At 37.2% G+C, this 20,955-nt stretch overlaps 1 protein-coding gene across 3 annotated transcripts in view; it reads left to right on the forward strand.

Moving 5' to 3' along the window:
- The window catches only part of LOC128030060 (protein PTHB1), a 149,967-nt gene that overhangs the window by 78,668 nt on the left and 50,344 nt on the right, over positions 1-20,955 (forward strand). For all 3 annotated transcript variants that reach the window (XM_052617536.1, XM_052617535.1, XM_052617537.1), the window contains 2 exons: positions 13,982-14,164; positions 17,479-17,704. In XM_052617536.1, coding sequence (XP_052473496.1) covers positions 13,982-14,164; positions 17,479-17,704 — 409 coding nt within the window. The remainder of the gene's footprint in view (positions 1-13,981; positions 14,165-17,478; positions 17,705-20,955) is intronic.

The raw sequence follows: 20,955 nt of genomic DNA on the forward strand, positions 1-20,955 counted from the left end.
TCTGGATTAGTGTTTTTTTTTTTTTTTTTTTTTTTTTTTAATGACGACAAGCTGGAATGAAAACAAGCCGGAATGAAATAACAGTAACGAAGCTATTTTTAGTTTTGGTAGGTGGTACAGATACTTGCGTGAAAATGTAAGGAGTAGAAGTAAAAAGTCGGCTGAAAAATAATTAATCAAGTAAAGTATAGATACCCAAAATTTCTACTTAAGTACAGTAACGAAGTATTTGTACTTCATTACTTGACACCTCTGCTATTCTGTGTTATTGTTGAGCCCCACGAAAGGCACAAAAACATTATAAAGCACCAAAACGTTTTCGTGCAAATAATTGCATAATATACTACGTATCAATATCTCTTCCCTTTTATACTAGTCATGTCCTGTTTGCGAACGAATTGTTCGATTTAACCGGTTCTTCTTAGTGAACCGGTTGAACCAGTTCACCAAATCGGAATGAATCATTTGAACCTGTTCGCGTCTCCAGTAAAAATTAATCCACAAATTACTTAAGTAATTTACTTTTTTAACATGGATGACACTTCCTCTTTGTCAAAATAAACCAATATCGCTGAGTAATTAATTTATTAATAAATTACTATTAGTAATTTAATTTATTAATAAATTACTGACTGAACTGCTGTGAAGAGAGAACTGAAGATGAACACAAGCAGAGCAGCATGTGTGTTGAACAATCTTTTCTATGTGGACTCGGAGGGCTGTGCAGCCTGCACACTGTGACTCCGTGTTGTTTCAAGCTCATCATTCTGCGCACGGGATGCGCATTAGCGCTCTGTGCCACTCTATATTGGTGCCTTCAATATTATAATACTTTTAAGCCCAATCAAAGATTAATAATAGCCTTTATTATTTTGTCCTATCCCATTTTGCTGCCTGTATTAGTGTGCTATAAATTTAAAAGAGACGTCTTTTGGATTTCTATATAAATGTATATACTTGTTTTTTCATGAATGTATTTTACAACAATACAAAGAGCAATGTGTAACATTTTACCAGATTTTTTTGACTTATTCACTTTTATATGTAAATAAAGCATTTCACTAGATTTAATCAAATTGTGCGCCTGTGAGTTTTCTAGAATCTAGAGTATCTTTTGCTGCTGAATTATCCACTAACCTAGTTTTTAATAGTATCTTTTGTCATAGATTATATATATTTTTTTCCATTTGTTATTTTTCATTAAAATTAAGTTGTATATATGTAGTAGAATGTGATTAATGATCAGGTCAACACAGTGAAGTATAGAAATTCTACATTAATTTAAAAAAGAAAACCTGTGCTGTATCGGATTGGATCGGTATCGGCAGACACTCAGAATTTTCGGGATCGGATCGGTTCTGAAAAAAATTGTATTGTTGCATCCCTATTTTTAATATGATCCAGATTTGTATTTAATAATAATAATAATAATAATAATTTCATAAAACATCATAAGTTAGGCCTGTTAATTGTATAGCATTGCTATTTTAAGGAGCTGAAAATAGACTGCGCCATAGACCAACTCAAACCTAGTCTAAAGTCAATGACGCAAAATGCATTTGTTATTTAAAGAACGCGTTGGTAGAACATGCACCTCTGGGCGAGTCCACAGTGGGTGTAGACTTTGCTTATTACACACAGGGATGCACATTATACAAACATGCCAAATATTAAAAACAAAAGGATTACAGTGTAAAATAATATTATTGTGTAGGCTACATAAATATAAAAATGTAATGATGGCTAGTCATTGCGTGTATTAGAATTAGGCTACCTATTTGCAATTCAACCTATGACTTTTTATAATGATGAATGAAATTCTACTTAATCCCACGCCTTCTTAACCTCGGGAAGCTTTGGTGGATTCCTGCTTGTCCCGTAGATGAACTGCTCGCTTGTTTAACTTCCCGCACGAGCAGATTGGTTTCTTCGCTTGAGAAGCGTTCAGCTTTTCCGCCAACAAATTTCGCCATGTAAATAGCGATCCACCATGGCACGAGCGCATCTCGCTCTTAAAGGTTATGGGAGATGACATTCTGATTGGTTTATTGAACATTACGCCCATAACTTTTTAAGAGAATAGGGACAACCCATTCCAAAAATGCGCCCTGGCGCACGGACCGGTTTTCTGTCGTTAACAAAATGGATATGGTAAGCAAAAATGGATCTGGATACACCCTGAGTGCACAGGTGCCGTGTGCTTTACACTTCGTGTTTAGATAGGTAAAATAGGGCCTTGAAGCTGTATATACACACTGTATGATGATGAATCTGAATCTCTTATATTGTATGGCCATCTGCACTTTGTTGTTAATGATGAGAAAATTTGCTAGAGTGCAGAATTCAGTCAGTCAGTGATCACATGTCCTGAAATAAACTTCTGTGTTTTAGGGATTACTCATCTGCATGCTTTTGATTGGCTATTGCATTCATAAAGTCTACGGAATTGTGTGTGATTGGCTAAAATGTGCAACACTGTAAAAAAAAAAAAAATGTTGCAACATCTAAATGCATGATGGAGATCTAAATTAAATTTAGCAATTGACACTTTTAATTTAACCCTTATGCATTGTTGGGGACGTTTTTTTCAACTCAACAATACATTTTGGGCAAATTCACTGCCCTTTCGTTATGTTCGTGGATTAAAACATCCATTAAATTAAACTGCTGTAACTAAAATGTATCAGATAAATATTGGTTACATTTTTTTTGCACAAATCTATTGATCAACCTCAGTCCTGATCAAAACTACCAAATGTTTATTTTAAAAAAGCCATGATTTTAACTTTTTAAAGGATAACTAAACCCCTGGTCAGAGCCTGACTCCACCCACTGGCAATATTTGAAAAATGCTGAAAAGTGGGCAGAGCACAGCGGAGATAGAGGTGAGGAACCGAGGGCGGGGCTGAGCGGGTGGGGTGTGAACCTGAGACCCGCAGTGGCAGATTGATTGACAGCTGCTGTCAGAGTCGCTAAAATGGAGAGTGACTGTAGTGACGCAAGTACCTTTGCAACAGAGCGTTTATTTGAAGTAGAGAATGTCGAGGTGTCTGTGGACACAGGGCCAGGGCCTGAGCCATATCAATTCGAGCCGATGGCTCAAACTGCGGTCTTAACTCCTGCATCGCGATCAGCACTGCGTTGCTTTTCAGCGCGAGCTGTCTGGAGAAGCCCATTTCCACCTCCATTGCGTTGGAGAAGCAATCCTGCGTAAAATGCACACTCTAGCTCTAGGCGGGAACTCACGGTCTTCCAGGCCAAGTGCATGCAACCACTGGCGCCTAATTTTTAAGTCTGCAGGAAAACTATGCAGTCCAGCAGTCCTGTTGCAACCATCAACACTACAGCTACGAACCGTCCAGACCACTGTAAATAAATTTGCGCTAACTTTAAGCTATCCTAACTGATGCAATACTATGCTACTAACTATGCTTCTAACAATACTAACGTTACACTAACAACTATGCTAATTAACTACATAGGCTACTTGAAATAATCTAAATAACTATATAAATGCTATGCTAAATAGATGCTAAAATACTCTATACTGATCGTTTTCAATACTTGCAATTCCAACTCCTGACTCACTACAATGATTTTGACGGAACAAGATGGTTTTATATGCCAAAGGCGTGGTAGCTTGTACCAAGGGCGTGGTGAGCTGCAATCTGCTTACCTCACCTGCCACCTACCAACGCAAACATCCAATAATAAAAAAAAAAAATCAACTGCAGTAGCCACCGTTCAACCTGAACAGGGCAGCATTCAGACGTTTTCACCATATATTGTAGAATTAAAACACTTTATACTCAAATGTCAAAAAAGTTACTTGAATCAATTAACAACACTAATAAAGCCCCATTCTTACAGATCATTGGTTTAAATTTGAATTTAATTTAAATTTTAAATTTAATTTTAGTGTCATAAATTATGTCACTGATTTGGGGGAAAAACACACAAAATGACTTATTTTCAATATAAAAAGATTGTGGACTGGATCTTTTTTTTTTTACCATTTATAACAGTCTTGGGCATGTCAAAGATTAGTAACTACATTGGCTTTGATGCATTGTTAGTTTCTGTGCAGCATTAGATTTCTATTTTTTGTTCGTGGCTGTTTTGCCCCATTGACTTCCTGTATAATGACATTTTTTGATTGCAAAGCCATGACACCATATAATCATTCATTCTTGATTGTTGGTGGTTTTCCCTGTTGCGATTGTTGGTGTTTTCTTTTTTGTTTTGTTTTTTACAGCTGATCACTAGGTCGGACCATTAACCCTTTAGATAGGCCTGTGCAAAAAAAAGTTTCTGGCTTGTATGTGAAGTTATATGGTGTATAACAGCAATTATAGTGTTTGTGTGAGAGATTCTTGATTGTTGGTGGTTTTCCCTGTTGGGAAGAAGTAAAATTTGTTATTTTTTTTTTACAGTTGATTACTAGGTGGGACCGTTAACCCTTTATAACCGGATGTGTCGGCGCCGACACAATTTACAATGCTATATTCATGTTATCATAACTTAACCAACTCTTTGCACTATGAAATAGTCAAATTGCTCCTAATAGTAGACAGTTTACACTTTATGACAATATTTAGCTTATTATGGTAATTGCATGCTTTCCATGGGCAAATCACAGCGGCTTTCTTGGAGAGGGGGAAGGGTGGATTTGAAGCGGGAGATACAGAGCACAGCAGGTTGGAAAGTTAGAGAGTGCCAAATATCATTAAAAAAGGACAAAAACATGGTGAAGAAAGGATTTACAAGGGAGGAAGTGATCGTTTTGATCTTCGGTGACACCTGGGTGGAGGCTGAGCATGACTCTTCAGACCCGGAGTCTGTGTATTCAGGTGTTGAGATGTTGAGAAAAACAAATATTTATCTGATCCATTTTTACAGCAGATTAATTTAGTGGATGTTTTCATCCCGAACATAATGAAAGGGTAGTAAATTTGAACAACGCACAAGGGTTAATTTTCACTTTATTCGCGACAGCAGTAATAGATTTAGTTTAGTTGTGCATTTTTGACCCAAGTCCCTATTAATTTCCAATCTGTGGCCAGAGGAACACAAAGCCTCGTCCAGCTTTACATATGCTCCAGCTGTTACACTCAGAATTGTAGAATAATAATGAATTATTATTTGATCTTGAGAAACTTTGAATAAATAGATTAGATATCTTAATTCTCAATCAGTAATTATTTTTTATTTTGAATAAAATAACGAGGCATATTCAGTCACATTTGCTCCCCTTTGTTTTTTAACAAAGGGCTCCGCTACTCAACATCCTTTACTGAATGGCTTTATTACTCTTCACACATTTATTTATGTTATTTTGATAGAAACATAATTTCTATTCATTTCCATCAATTGTGCGATCTGATGAGAATGAAATTCAAGTACTGTCTGCCTTGCCTTTTTATGGGATTGATGACTCGTAGACAGATGCTTTTGACAGAGAGACAGAGAGTTTTGAGGAGAAACATTGTATTAATCCATACCGTCATGCTGCTGTTATTGTAAAAAGCCCTCCTGGATTAAAGGCGCCTGTACCAGGATCACGTGTCCATGATGCGAATATCACAAAGTGGGAGCGCTGACAGCAAAAGTCCATTTATGATTTTATTGTTTTCAGTGTCATGTTGCAGCGTTTTACTTGGCAGTGTTTGAAAAATACTTTTATTTTTGCTGTTTTATATGGCCTGTTGATTTAGCAGCATAACCCGGGGGAATGTTTTTTATCTCCACCAGACATAGGGGGTGGAGGAAATCCCCTCTGCAAATTACCATCAAATTACCTTCATAAAATCCAAAAAATATTAATTTAATGTGCTTTTTATCTTCAACCCTAAAGTACAAGTTAGCAGAATTCTTCAGGCTGAATCTAAACCCAAAATCAAAAGGTTTCTACAACGTTTGTGGGCCCCCTTGTCTGCCGTTGATTCTGACTTAAAGCTTGTATTATCTGCACTCCAAGCTGTTGTGTGACTCCTGTGAGCCAAAATAAATAAATAATTAATACACACTGAGCAGAAGATGCAACTCTACAAACAAACAATAGATTTTCATCTATGCATAATGCCAAACCTCTATTTGCTGCTTGTATGTAAGAGAGGGTTTAGACAGAGAGGAACTATTATTGTGGATTCTTTGTTGCATTAAATTTGTACAAAATGTAATTTGCATGTAGAGTGTGTAACATTTCTTGTCTTTTTGCTTATTTTAGGCAGTACATTAATTGATTTTACATTGAGGAGGAGGGTAGTTTTAAGGTGTGGTGCTGGCTAAATAAATTATACTTGTTAAATGTCTCTAGATGCATTGCATGTATATCTTGCTCAGGAACAGTGGTCTTCAAGAGACATGAACTGCACTGGGGTATAAGTGAATTGTTATTATTGCACTGTAGAAATAAACATAGAATAAGAAATAACTACTTTTTAGTAACTTTGTGTTTTGCAAAGAAGAAAAGGCAGAAAAGTGCATTTTTTGTCTTGGGAATGTGGGAAAAAACAACGTGTTTCGTTGTTTTGACCCTGCTGGGTTAGTTTTAATGTTTGACCTAACATTGATAAATGTTGATACATAAATATCCAAAAAATGAACAAAAACTGAGCAAAAGTTGAAGCAACAACGTGCTTGTGTGAGTGATAACTGCAGAAAAGAATGGTAAAATCTTTCATGATTCAGCTCCCATGTTTTTATTATTTTGTACACAGCCTGCATATAGTTCCTGTCTTTCTCCAGGTTTTATTTTCGTGAGTATAAATGACAGGTTGTCATTACTTCAGGGGGGTCGGTGTATGGAGGTGGGCTGGTTTCTGCCTGGGAGGTGAGGTTTAACTGTTGATTATAGACTGTTGGATTGTGTCTGCTGAAATGACTATAGAAAGCTCACAGTAATGAAAGGGCTGTTTGTAGACTTATGGCTTCTAAAAATGGAACCCTGAGTAACCTAGCCATAAATACACAAACAACTGTACCATCTTTTCCTGAAATCTTGCCCAAATGCTGGTCTTCTTTCTTCAATTGCTTGATATAATTTGAATGAGTTGAGGTACTTAATTCCAAATTTTATTAAGCTTTTCATGCCACTTGCTTTACATATGTACTCCATGTGGCAGCAGGGTTTTCATAGCATTGAGACCAGTTAAGATCTCCATTATCAGTTATGATATGAAGTGTGAAAAGGGTCATATAGTAATGCCACCAAAACATTTAGAATTATCTTGAATGCAGGCCCGGACTGGCCATCGGGAGCACCGGGAGATTTCCCGGTGGCCTGATGACTAAATTGGTCTGCTGCCAGCCAGCGTTTATATATATATATATATATATATATATATATATATATATATATATATATATATATATACATTACTACCGTTAACAGAGATCATTTTCAAAATTCGTCATTCAATACAAATAATAATAATAAATAAAATCAAGAATCTTTTAGTCTTGACTGGCAAGGCTACGATTCGAATATACGCCTCAGCCAAACGGTTAAACAGAAAATGCGAGCAGCACGCGATGATGGAGAGAAAACAGCCAGGTGGAGCAGAGAGGGAAAGAACAAAGAAGAAAAAAGCACTACAAGAAGAAGCAGCAAAATGTTGCAAAATTACTGACCTGTTCAGGGCTTCAAGTGCAGGTCAGTTTCATCTGTAAATATTGTAGGCTACTTTTTTCTTTGTTAACTTAGTATTGAACTGCTAGCAAATGTAAGCGGTAGTAAGCCCCTACTATCGTCACTCAAAATACTGTATGCTAAAGGAGATTAACATTATTTAGTGTAAAGTAACATTAGTAATTTAACAATCAAATTTTAACATTTTATATGGTATGGGAGCAGGGAGACAGTAGTGATAGTGCAGACATCAACAAAAAAATAATGCAATAACATTTTATTAGACAATTTAGAAAATTACGTCTGCCCTTTTGTGAGGTTTAAAAATGTTTTCCTTCTTTTTTTTTAATCAAATGAAGGTGGAGACAGTCAACCTAGCACTAGCTGTGGTGCAATGATCACACATCAGATTCAGCCAGTGAGTGAGATGACAGGTAGAAGCAAAATAAGAAAGAAAAAAAAAACTAACATATTGTATGAAATATATTGCTAAATGTTGGATATTTAAGTAATTTTAAGATAAAAAAAAAATCATAAATATAATACTTTGATTTTTACTAAAATATATGTAGATTATGGGCAAACAATTTACAATAAAGTGGTTGTTTTGCACCAAGGTGGAGACAGTTCTGTTTGTATGAGGCCAGAAGAAAAAGTGACAGGTGAAGAAGAGACAGGTACAAGAAAAATAAACACACTTTATACATATGTACATACGTACACACACACACACACGCATACACATATAGACTATATATTAATCAGGAACACCTTGAGGCCTTCATGTTAATGTCAACAGAGAGGGAGATACTTGTTGGAATTGACATTGACAAGATTATTGACAAAGTTGCTAAGAGCAGCGAAGTCTTACCCAACCTGCTGACCTTCTAAGCAAACATTTTTGTTTAACCTCTCTTCTGCAGTTTATACACATTTAAGAGTGAGAAGTAGAGAGGTAGTAACAGTAGTAACTTCTAGAGTAGCCTAAATGCTTGTAAAACATTATGTGCAGACCCATTTGAGATTAGGACTGCTTTACTTCTAGGTTGGTTGTTTATGTTGTTATGTTATGGTCATACTGTGAAATAAATGTAATTTAGGGGGAAAATAGGGTTGTCCGTGTTTTAGTTGGGTGCGTAGGATGGCCTGGATGGGTGTAGGATTTCCCGGCCTGAAATTGTGTCCCAGTCCGGCCCTGCTTGAATGTGATTGTATTTTTTAAAGTCATGGTTTCCCTACACTAAATTGTGACTGAACACTGGAGAACCACAGAACAGGTAGTGTTGGTTTAGACGAAGCTAGTAATTAAAATCTCTTGAGCTGAGATTATTTTCAGAGAGAAGTTGTTAGTAGTGCGTGTTAGTGTGCAGTAAAATGGGGACAGATGTACTGTGAGATTTTTTTGGAGTTGGTGTTGCTCTATGGTGAAGTTCAACTCCACAATAGCAATACTCTCAGCTATCTCTAACAGGAAAGAAAAAAATAGATACTGTGACAAATCAAGCTCTAGCAAGACCCTGCTAGAGATGTTGCATGGCTGTTTATGTATGAAACTATCTGTCTAAAATAAGTGAATAAAACAACTACAAAAGTCATTGAATTTTAGTATAAATAGGATGAAATATCACACTGCAAGCCTGTCATGTTATGTTGGAATGGAAAGGTTCCCAGGACAGATCCCTGGGGTACTCCAGGACTCATTTATGCAAACCAGATGACTGTGGTGTTTTCCACTCGTATAGCAAATGTTGACAATACATGACAATGCAGTGTGTTGTTCTCGACCTAAAAGCTGGAAAAGCTCGAAATAATTTGCCTCTACCTACACTTTAGCAAAACTCCAAAAACTTCTCTATACATAAAATTTAGAGTTTGCTACTGAATTGAACAATAGAGGCAGTAAAACAACTTTTATTCGTTTTCACACATACTGATTAATTATTGATTAAGATTTTTGTTTGTGGTTCCTTGCATAATACTGTGCTATAACCTCAAAACTCTTTTGTCATAGTGCATAATTTGTAAACAAATACATGTTGTCATTTGGATCATGTTACCAGCTTCATTTGTGAGCATGTCTTTACTGATGTGGTAAATTTGCTCGCTAGCTCACCTGGTGCAGCGTTGCACTTGAGCACCTGAGTCCCGTGAAACACGCTAAAATATTTCAAAGACTCTTAGAAGCAGGATAAAATACAGAAAATATGTTTTTATATCACATTTGCTTTTGTTAACACTATTGGTCAGGTTTAAGGTAGGGTTTAGTGTTTCAGTTTTCAAAATGCCATGATACGTACATCAACAACAATAACAAAACATTGCCAGATTTATTGGTTTCTCATCGGTATCAGTTTGTGATGAGTGGAGTGGGGCCGAGAGCACTGGGAATGAAGCGAGGCCAGTGGAGTAATTGATATTGAGCGACACCTGCACCACTCACCGGAGGAGCTCCGAAAGGATAAAAGGAGGAGTAACGACAGTGAAAGGTGAAAGGCCTGGATTTTATTTTGTGTTTTGGTTATGTTTGTGCGCAACAGTCGTCCGAGAGTGGCTGCCTCATTGTTTTGTGTTTATTTCGTTATTGAAGTTTTATTTGAATGTTCGCCGGTTTCCGCATCCTCCTTCCCGACCTCCGAACTGTGTTACAGTGTTTTTTAGCTGCTTGGTTCCAGGTGCTCTGAGTTTGAATTGCTTATTAAGCATTTCAAACATTTTTGTGGACAGAAAGTTGTAGCAGTTCTGCACACTGTAAAAAGTGATTTTTTTAAACTTGTAAATAAAGATCGCATCAGTTAAGTACATTTTACAAACAAATACTATTTTGTCTTTTTACTTCAAAATGTCACGTTTAATTCATTAAGCTACTTGAGGCTTAGTTTTCATTTATTGTACTTAAATACATAAGTAAATTAAAATGTAACTGCCTAAGTAGAAATTAAAGTTAAAACTCATAAGTATATTTTACTTGGAACAGTTTGTTATATTTACAAAGAGATATGTTTAAATATCAAAGTAATGATCCCATATTTCCCATAATGCAATGGGGCATTAATAATTAAAAATGTACACCGTTTTATGGTTGCTTTTGTTGTTAGTTGTTTAGTTTAGTTGTTAGTTGTTGTTTTAGTTAAATACTGTTTTTGTGACACCTGTATTTATTTTCTACTAAAAATGACCCATTCATACTCTTAAACACTATTCACTGATTGTTACCGTCATTATGTGTGGTGTACCAAGTACTGGTGTCTTTGTGTTCATTTGGCTATTCATTCTATAGAGTGGACATATTATCTTTTAAGGATAACAGCCTGTCTACATGTTTGCAAGTGAATCACATGCTTTAATAACATGGTGTTTCCTTAAGTAAATTGTATAGACTCAAAGATTTTATTTAATTCAGTGATTAAGTTTTAACTAAAATATATGAGTGCAAATTTTGCAAAAGAAAGAAATGAAGTAAATCTTACATATTACATATCTTTACAGTTTTTACAGTAATAAGCATTACATAATATAAAATTTACAAACAAAGAGTCAACTAAATTAACTGGGAATTTCCAAGTAAACTTAAAAATGTCTCATTTAACCTACTAATAATTATGTTTACGCTTTTACTTGGCAAATGTTTGTCATTTTACTAGCCTTTTCTGAGTGAAAAAACTTTCCAAGCTTTTTTCAAGTAAATCCTATTCCACTCTACTTTTTACAGTGCAGTTTTGCAGTGAGAAATGTATTGAAAACTTTTCTCATCAGCCAGGCAGAAGCTTTCTTCAATTTTCTGGAGTGGAATGGAATTGTGGAGCATCCTACAGAATGTCTTTCACTGTAATGTTTTCATCCATGGAGAAGTGAGGGAAAAGGTCGATAATGAACAATCTTCCCAGGAAGACAGAACAAAAGAGACATGGAGTGGCATATTTATCAGATCTGAGCCAGCTGATAAGGCATCTTAGTTGTCTCTGTGGGTTGCCAGATTCTATCAAATCCTTATTCTTACTCAACTCTCTTCAGTGGACGAGTTAATAAACAAGAATTGTTTTTGCCAGGATTTCTTTATCCTTCTCAATGTAATCTCTGCGCCATGACTAAAAACAACAATGGTAACTGTCTAGGATCGCTTGCTGGTACAGATGCTTATCTTTGTACCATCAACCTCCCAGCTTTCCCTCCACACAGGAGCCATTCTTACACACACACACACACACACACACACACACACACACATTCAGTAACCAACAATAGCATTTGTGACCCGTGCTGGCAAAATGAGTCGTTATACACACAGGCTAATTTTGAGCTACACTAATCTAACACTACACTAAATCTAAAATTTAGATTTTGGTTGAATTTGAGGTTTCCACAAAAATGAGTTCATCAAGCCCTCGTCTAGCGATCTCAATGCTTCAAATAGCAATTAAACATCTAAAATGATCTTTGTTTTCACATTTTCAGAGAGGAATACCTTTTTGGCTGACGGTCATCTGAAGCTCCCGCATTAAGGTGCTTCCGACTGCACGCGATCCCCATAAATATACAGATATACAGTATTTAATTACAGTATTTAAGTATTTACGCAAACATAATATTTTATGTTTTAAGTGAACATTTGGGGAACCGTTGGGGAAAAACATACGATGTTTAACAATATTTTAGATCTATGCGTTACATTAGGTCTTAATATAGGCTGCCTCATTAATGTTAATCTAACAATAAAAGAAAAGAGGGAATGACTTGCTGCACTTAATTGAACTTCTTTTGTAGTTTTAATCAGTTTATTTGTAATGAACACACTTAAGGGATTTTTACATTTGATTATTTGTTTTTCTTTCTTGAATGCATGTTTAGATGTAAAATGAAAAAGATAATGCATTAATTGTTTCTTATATTTGACTGAAAATTCACTATGTTGTTTTCATAAAGAGTGCCCGGGACACCAAGGGGGCTTCCACTTGTGGCTCCTCAAACGTGCATGATGCCTTCACCACTATCAGGCAAATGGTTCCAGAGCATGTTGCTGATGCTTTTACAAGAGTTTCATATTATTTTGGTACTCAAGTCTGATGATGACAGCTTCAGTAGTAAAGTGCTGTATTTCAACAGCTATCTTTCTTCTGAGGGTGTGAACAAGACCACTGACTAATGACATCCCACGAAGAACTATATATATATATTTTAAAAAAACTGTTTATTCTGACTGCACAGATATTTCTGTCACTCAGTATTTGCCTACATCCCTCAGAGAATAAAGTATTTTTTTGCCTGTCTTTTGCATTGGCTGGGGTTTGTTTTTGCCTTGAAATGTTACATTTCAAAATGGTTTGGGGTAATTTTAGAGTGTATAATTTTTGTAGAATGTGTCCATGGGTAAGTGGTTACCACACTGATGGGTATAACAGTCTGCCAGCTGTTTAATGTCTTTTCTTTTCTAACCAACAGCAAATTTTAGCTCTTCTAGATATTGGTTTCTAATCTAACTCATCTTAAGTGAAACTTAACATTGTACATAATATAATGAAAACCCACTTCCTGTTTCTCAATTTATTTCTGCTTTGAATAAGGCACTTATTTAGTATTTGAATATACTGTTCTTCACTGAGTTAGAACTCCCATATTCTCAAGGGTGTTTTACCTATTCTTGAATTTCTCTTCTTTGTGTAGTAGTTCTTTCTCTCTCCTGTGTGATTTTGTTTTTGCAACAACAAACAAAAAAAAACCTTGTACTCTCACTCACAAAAGCTCCTCACTGAAGGTCTATTTAGATCGACTGTTCAGACTTTTTTATCAATACATTGCAGCTCTCCAAGAGGATAGCTTCATCAGGCTTTAGCCAAAATTAGACTTTTTTTTGCCGTCTTTTGATGTTGTGGGGCACTGTTTCTTGTGTTTTTTCCCCCTTTTGACTTGTTCTGTTTATATTTACTTATTTTTCTCTTTCAACAGACTCATATTTATAAATTTATTGCAAAATCTCCAAACTCCAAAAGACAGTAGTCTTTGCATCCTAATATTCGTGACTTTTAAGAAGTGTTAAATACTGCTACATAAATGATAATCCCATGGGGATTGCCTCTGAGAATGTTGGTAATTTAAAAAAAACACTTGCAAACTCTTGTTTATTAAAGATAGGAGGTGGTGCATAATGTACATACTCTAATTGTCATCAAAATAATATTGCAATGTATCTTAAAAGTCCTGAAAATAAGCATAATTTTATTTTGGCTAAATATAATTTTTGTTTGTTTTACTATTTTTTTTAAAGACGTTAATCATGAAGCTCATAAAGCCTGGACATCAATTCAGTTTGAAACTAACTTAAAATTCTCTCTCTCTGTTTTTCTGTCTCGTTGTCAGGTTATAGCATTAGCAGATGCAACAGAAGACAACCGGGAGCGTTTGATTCAAGCTTTTACACGTTTGCGGAGCGCCACTCACCTCCTCATCCTGCTGTTGTCTCTGTGGCAGGGGCTCAGCTCAGAGCAGACTGCCATCCTGGAGGCCACGCTCCTACCACTGCTGCAGGACACACCACAACTTGTGAGAGAACACACACACACACACACACACACACAAAAACCTAGGCTTTGACATTAGACACTGAAAAAACACTGAAAATAAAAAAAACAGAAATATAGGTAAACCATACATGAATTTGAACAAAGACATGAGTGTCACCCTTCTTTAGGTTAATTCACCCTTCCTTAAAACTTGTTTTTTTAATCCAAATTTTCCAACTCCCACAATGAATAATCTCAATTTCAAAGGCTCCAGTAATGTAGGATGTGTCTTCTGATATGGTGAAAACAGACTCCAATAGCATTATGTTGTTCCTGATATCAGAATAGTTTCGTACGGTTTCGGTACAGCAGGGGGAAAACTTTTTTTTTTTAAATAATCAGTGGTTTACTGAATGAATTGCTTTTTTAAATAAATTTAATTATAATTTCAATATTCTTGGGGATAGAAATATACCTTAGATTCTACTTTAAACTGTAGGGAGCCCTTTTACATTGCTATAAGGTTACAATTAACAACAAAGCCTAAACTTTTTTTTTTTTAAATATAATAATCAACTCAATTTACTTTGTAAATTGCACATAATGCAGCTTTTAAATTAACTTCTAGATTATAAAAATGTTATTAGTTGTTGAAATATGATCATTTACACTGTGGCTCAAACTTGTTTCATAACAGATTTATTTAAACATTAAATAATTAAGACATCACTAACAGGTGAAGTAAAATGTAATGAGTACGTAATGAGTCTAAAAGTTTGCGAAATGCTCTTGTCTAGACTTCATTAATAGCGGACTAACGAGATGTGGACACTGATGACCTGCCTGAGGTAAATGAAATCCTAAGTCACATTTTGTTTAGAAGCTGTCTTTCCGCGGTCGAAACACTGATTGATTATATGAGGCATGAGATGTTCATTCGTGTTTATTTCACGTTAAAACTAGTAGTAAAGAGGAAGATATGATCGCTCTGTGTTTGAACGGAGGTGTATATCCATCGATCTGTCACGACACATCAAAGAGCCTCAAAACGACATTTATTGTCTGAATTTTCTGGGGGGGGGGGGAAATTACATAATTTGAAAGATGAGACTTTATCTCTAAGCAAAATATAAGTAGTTTCCAATGAAAATCCACTCGTGCAGTGCTTGGTTTATTTTAACAATGGTTTATTTGTTTGGTGCACATGCGTAACAAACCGAAAGAGCCATACCGAAAATTCTCGATACAAGCATATGTACTGCTACACCCGTAATGTGTGTGTGTGTATATATATATATATATATATATATATATATATATATATATATATATATATATATATATATGTACACAGTATATACACACACTCATTGCCCATTTTATTAGGTACACCTTGCTAGTTCCGGGTTGGACCAACTTTTGCTGTCAGAACTGCCTTAATTCTTCATGACATAGATTCAACAAGGTGTTGGAAATATTCCTCAGAGATTTTGGTCCATAGTGACATGATAGCATCATGCAGTTGCTGCAGATTTGTCAGCTGCACATTCATGATGCGAACCTCCCGTTCCACCACATCCCAAAGCTGCTCGATTGGATTGAGATCTGGTGACTGTGGAGGCCATTTGAGTAAAGTGAACTCTTTATCATGTTCAAGAACCCAGTCTGAGATGATTTGAGCTCTGTGACATGGTGCACTATACTGCTGGAAGTAGCCATCACACTGTACTCATAAAGGGATGGACATGGTCAGCAACAATACTCAGGTAGGCTGTGGCATTTAAGAAAATCAATTTGTACAAAGCGGTCCAAATGTAAGATTATACCACCACCACCAGCCTGAACCATTGAGACAAGGCAGGATGGATTCATGCTTTCATGTTCTTTATGCCAAATTCTGACGCTACTATCTGAATGTTGCAGCAGAATCTGATGATCTGGAGTCGATTCGGGGAAGCTCAGGTAGACCTGTTTGCTTCCCAAGAGTCCTCCCACTGCCTGACCCAGGCCCCCCTGGCCACAGATGCACTGGCACACAGTTGGCCTCGTGCTCTATGCAAGTATGTGTTTCCCCCCAGTGAGCCTGCTCGCACAGACACTGTGCAAGGTGAGGGAGGAGGAGGAACAGGTCCTGTTTGTTGCAACTTACTGGCCCACCCGTTTTCGAAACTCATGCTCTTCGTAAGGTTTCCCACTCTGGACTCCAGTCTGGTCACCCTACATGTAAATACAAATAGCTTGCATCAGCCCACCAAACAATGCAGCACTATCCCCACCACTTTATGACAAAGCTATGCCAATGCACAAAGCAACCACCATGAACATTTTAGCAACCACATAGCAATGCCCTGACATCCACGGCTTCCCTGTGTACTGTACCGTCAGGCAACACTCAGAAAATGTGATAATTTAGTCTTTGTCTGTTGGATCCTTAGCCATACACATGGTAATTTCTTTATCTTTTATCTAGAGAGGGTTTGTTACTGAGGACTGTTAACAATATTCAGATCTTGGAACTCTCCGTAGATAGTTCATAGAGAGTGTGATTCAGTGTGCCAAAACACACAGCAGTCATGTGTCTTTTGCTTCTTTTATTACTCCAGCTTGTGTGATTCGCTAATTTCATCCTTTGGAGACTTTTATCTGTTTTATCAATGTCTTTCTCTTTCTGTCCCTCTGATTCTCCTTTATCTTCTGTATTCGATAAAGGGCTTGTCCCTGTCATCAGCATAACGAGGCTGATTACCTGCTATTAAATCTCATTAAGGGTGGTCTGTATGGCGACACAGTCTTCCCACATTCCACCTGCCTGTCAACACCCCGCCCCATCTCTCTAGCCTGCCTGACAGCAAAAGGGTGGGCTGAAGATGCTACGGGCCAGACCTAAAGATGCACACGCACACACAGACACACACACACACACATAAAAAAAAATCACTGTTGTAAAATCACAGGGAGTAACTTTCTATTCATGAGTCATGTGTCAAAACCTACTTCACAACCCATGCTAAAAAAATTTTATCACACAGAAATTCCTCTTAAAAGTTTATGGCTTGTTTTTATATAGATCAAGTATTAGATGTGGCTAGAAAAATGAAGTGGATGGTAGGGAGTGTTTGTGGCTCATTGAATAAAAACATCAGATGATTGCAAACAAAGGATGAGAAAGTATTAGAAATAAGACAGTAGACTAAGGTAAATATAAATTAATTAAAATGAATTAAGAGGCATTTAAGATCTAATCATAAAGATTGAGAGTTTTTAAACAATAAAAATCTCCAACAGGACCTTGTTTATGGATTTTCAATTGATGCATTATTTTATTTGAAAGGCTCATGTTGTATATGTTTTTAGGGCTGGGAGGAGAGTGTGGATGCAGCCGTCTCCCACCTCCTAAAAACGTGTCTGTCACGCAGCCCCAAGGATCAGGCCATCAGCTTGAGCACCGGCCTGCTAACCATCCCAAAAGACACCTCACGCCTGAAGAAACACATCATGCTGCTCTGTGACCGCTTGGGCAAGGGTGGCCGTCTGTCCCTCTCTTCAGAAGCCAATGTCCCTACAACTGTCATGATGCCAGGTCAGAAAAATCTTACTTTGGAAGCTTTCATGCATAGATTAGTCATTTTTGGCTTGAAGGGTCTTCATTGTAAAACTTAAACCAATATGTTTAAAAGGAGTAGGGAAGAAAATAACGGCATTATTTGTAGCCCAATATGTACTCCATATGCGATGCATGCAGAGATAAAAGATGAATTCCCACTATGTAACAGCCATAGTTCCATATTAAAGATCACTTTAAAGCTTTGCTACTCATGCCATACCAAGGTATTAATAATACTTCCTATGTTGCAGCAGTACAGATTGAAATGAGATTAAAGGCTCCAGATATGAACATACTAACAAGTTTTCATTCATCTTGTAGGATAAATTACATTAGTATGATCAACAGAGCTGTCGGAATGACCTTTTAACACGTTAGATTTATTTAAAATGTTTGTGTTGATTACGTTTTTTTTATGGTGATTAATGCGTTTACCAATTTTGATGTGTTTGTGACAGTTCATTCAAAAAACTTGTTTAAAATACTGACAAAACTGCCAGATTGAGTGAATGTACTTGTGTACGTTTGTGCAGCTAAAAGTTTCTGCATTCATATTGTCTAATTAAAAATGTCCAAAACAGAAATCTAAAGATTGGATAGAGCCAGGTCCTAAAGTGGAGATTTCTGGCTCAGTGCATGAGAAAAATCTATAGACACAAATAAAATCTCAATCAAATAATAATTTAATGTGTACTCTGTATGTTCTCTTTCCATTAGCCTGAAAAAATACATTCTATGAAAGCAATCAATCAATCAATCAAATGTCAAACTTTACCAGTACAACAAAAAATCTGCCTTTCAGCAGTGTAAAATGTAAAAGTCTTTTGTCTTTCATTCTGGTAGTAAACTAAGTAGAAGACTCTCAGAGTACATTCTCTTGTTACATGCTGTTGTAGTAACATAGAGGGGCAACTAGGATGGAAAGAATAGAGCTTTACTTCATAGGATACATAAAACAGCAGAGACCCCTGTGGAATGTGTGAATGATTAACTCAATGGGTTCAGTTATCAGACGCCTGTCCTCCCTGAAGTCTAGGACTGTATCTTTCTCTCTCTCTGGTGTTTGGACACTGGGTGCAGAGGTATTATCCTCCCCTCAGATGGCTGGATGTCTGAGCACACACCGTTTGGTCAGTTGCCAGTCGTGTGGAGGAGAATGAGTGACTAATCTCAGAGAATCCTGCTTAAATTGCTTTTGTCTGATGAAATATGTCTGCAGGACGTGTTGTTCCATTCCTTCAAGTTTAAAGTCAATCTCTTGACACTCTCTCATACACACACTTGTGACCTGGCTGTTTTATCTTTCTGATTTGTGTCTTCCCGTCTGCCTTCCCCTCTCTGAATCCTGTTCTCCCTCACCTGACCTTTCGTTATAGTGATGACATCACACGGGAGGATTGCTACACTCCCTGAGCACCTGCCCCTTAGATAATGCATCAGCATTCATAATTTTTTGTTTCAGAGAGACCTTGTGGTTTTGTTTCATTTTCTTTAAGATCTTCTTTTGAATTAACCACTGGAGGTCATGGTTCGTTCATGGAGGAGTCAGTGTTTGGCTCACTTGTTAAAGGCAAGCCATATTTAGAGATTCAGAAAAGAGATATTTGTGATGATTACTGTGTACAGAATTTTCCAAATTCAATGGAACGTGAAGTTTTAATCCAACAAAGGCCGATCTGAGAAAGCAGTGGCTGGTAAATGAAAACAGCAGGGCGTGTACTTGAGCGGTGTGTTTCAAAAACTGGACTTACTGTTCACAAAATAGCCTATCAAGAACATCAGAAGGCCTACTCAATGTCACTAAAAAAAGCACGGACACAGTTCTACTCAAACATCATTAGTGAAAATCAGGTAAACTCCAAGCAGCTTTTCTCCACAATAAATCATCTCATCAAGCCACAAACTACTTCACACAGTGACACATCAGAAGAGAAATGCAACAGCTTCATTACCTTCTTCAGGAAAAAAGTTGAGACCATCCGCTCTCTCCTTTCCAGTACTCCTGCTCTGTCTGTCCCCACTGCCGACCCACAGCCTGGGACCTTCCAGCCTCTCTGTTGTTTTCCTGAAATCTCTAAGCAACAAGTTGAGGACATCATCAGCAGGATGAAAGCTTCCACCTGTACGCTGGACCCTTTTCCTACAGCTTTGGTGAAAACACACATCAGCTCTCTTAGTCCCTTAATAACCAAAGTCATCAACCATTCTCTACATACTGGTCATGTTCCATTTGCTCTTAAAACTGCTGTCATCAAACCCCTTCTAAAAAACCCACTTCAGACCCTGAAGTTCTTGCAAACTACAGGCCTATTTCCAACCTTCCATTCTTGTCCAAAGTTCTAGAAAAAGTTGTTGCTGCCCATCTTCAGGATCATCTAAATTAAAACTCCCTTTTTGAAAAATTTCAGTCCGGTTTCCGTTCCGCTCATAGTTCTGAAACAGCCCTGATCAGGATCACAAATGACCTGTTGATGGCGGCTGATACCGGCACACCATCGCTCCTCATCCTACTGGATTTATCTGCAGCTTTTGACACGGTTGATCACAATATCCTCCTTCAGCGTCTCCATCATTCTATCCGACTCTCTGACACTGCTTTGAGCTGGTTCCAGTCCTACCTGTCTGGAAGAACAGAGTATATTTCCTTGGGAGGTGTAAAGTCTCAGATGCATACAGTCACTTGTGGTGTCCCGCAAGGGTCGGTTCTCGGCCCGATTCTGTTCACCATTTATACTCTTCCCCTTGGCCACATAATCAACAGGCATGGAATATCATTTCATTGCTATGCCGATGACACTCAGCTATATATAAAAACCAACCTCACTTCATATACAGCCAGTCTGTCATCTCTGAGCTCCTGTCTTGAGGAGATTGAGGCATGGATGAAGGCAAACTTCCTACAGCTACATAGCTCCAAAACAGAAGCTATTTTAGTTGGTACATCACACCAGGTCCAGTTATCACCTATAATGCACATCACCTTCTCTGGTCAAAAAATTCCACTATCATCGACAGTCACCAACCTGGGAGTAAGATTTGATGCTCAACTCACATTTGACGCCCACATACAACATCTGTGTAAGATCTCCTTCTATCATCTCAGGAACATTGCTAAACTCCATCCCACACTTGGTCTGTCCATGCTTTTGTATCCTCCAGGATGGACTACAGCAACGCTCTACTTTTTGGGATTCCTAGCAAAAGTCTACAAAAATTACAATACATTC

This window comes from Carassius gibelio, chromosome A16, assembly GCF_023724105.1.
Source record: "Carassius gibelio isolate Cgi1373 ecotype wild population from Czech Republic chromosome A16, carGib1.2-hapl.c, whole genome shotgun sequence".
In the NCBI taxonomy this organism is placed as follows: Eukaryota; Metazoa; Chordata; class Actinopteri; order Cypriniformes; family Cyprinidae; genus Carassius; species Carassius gibelio.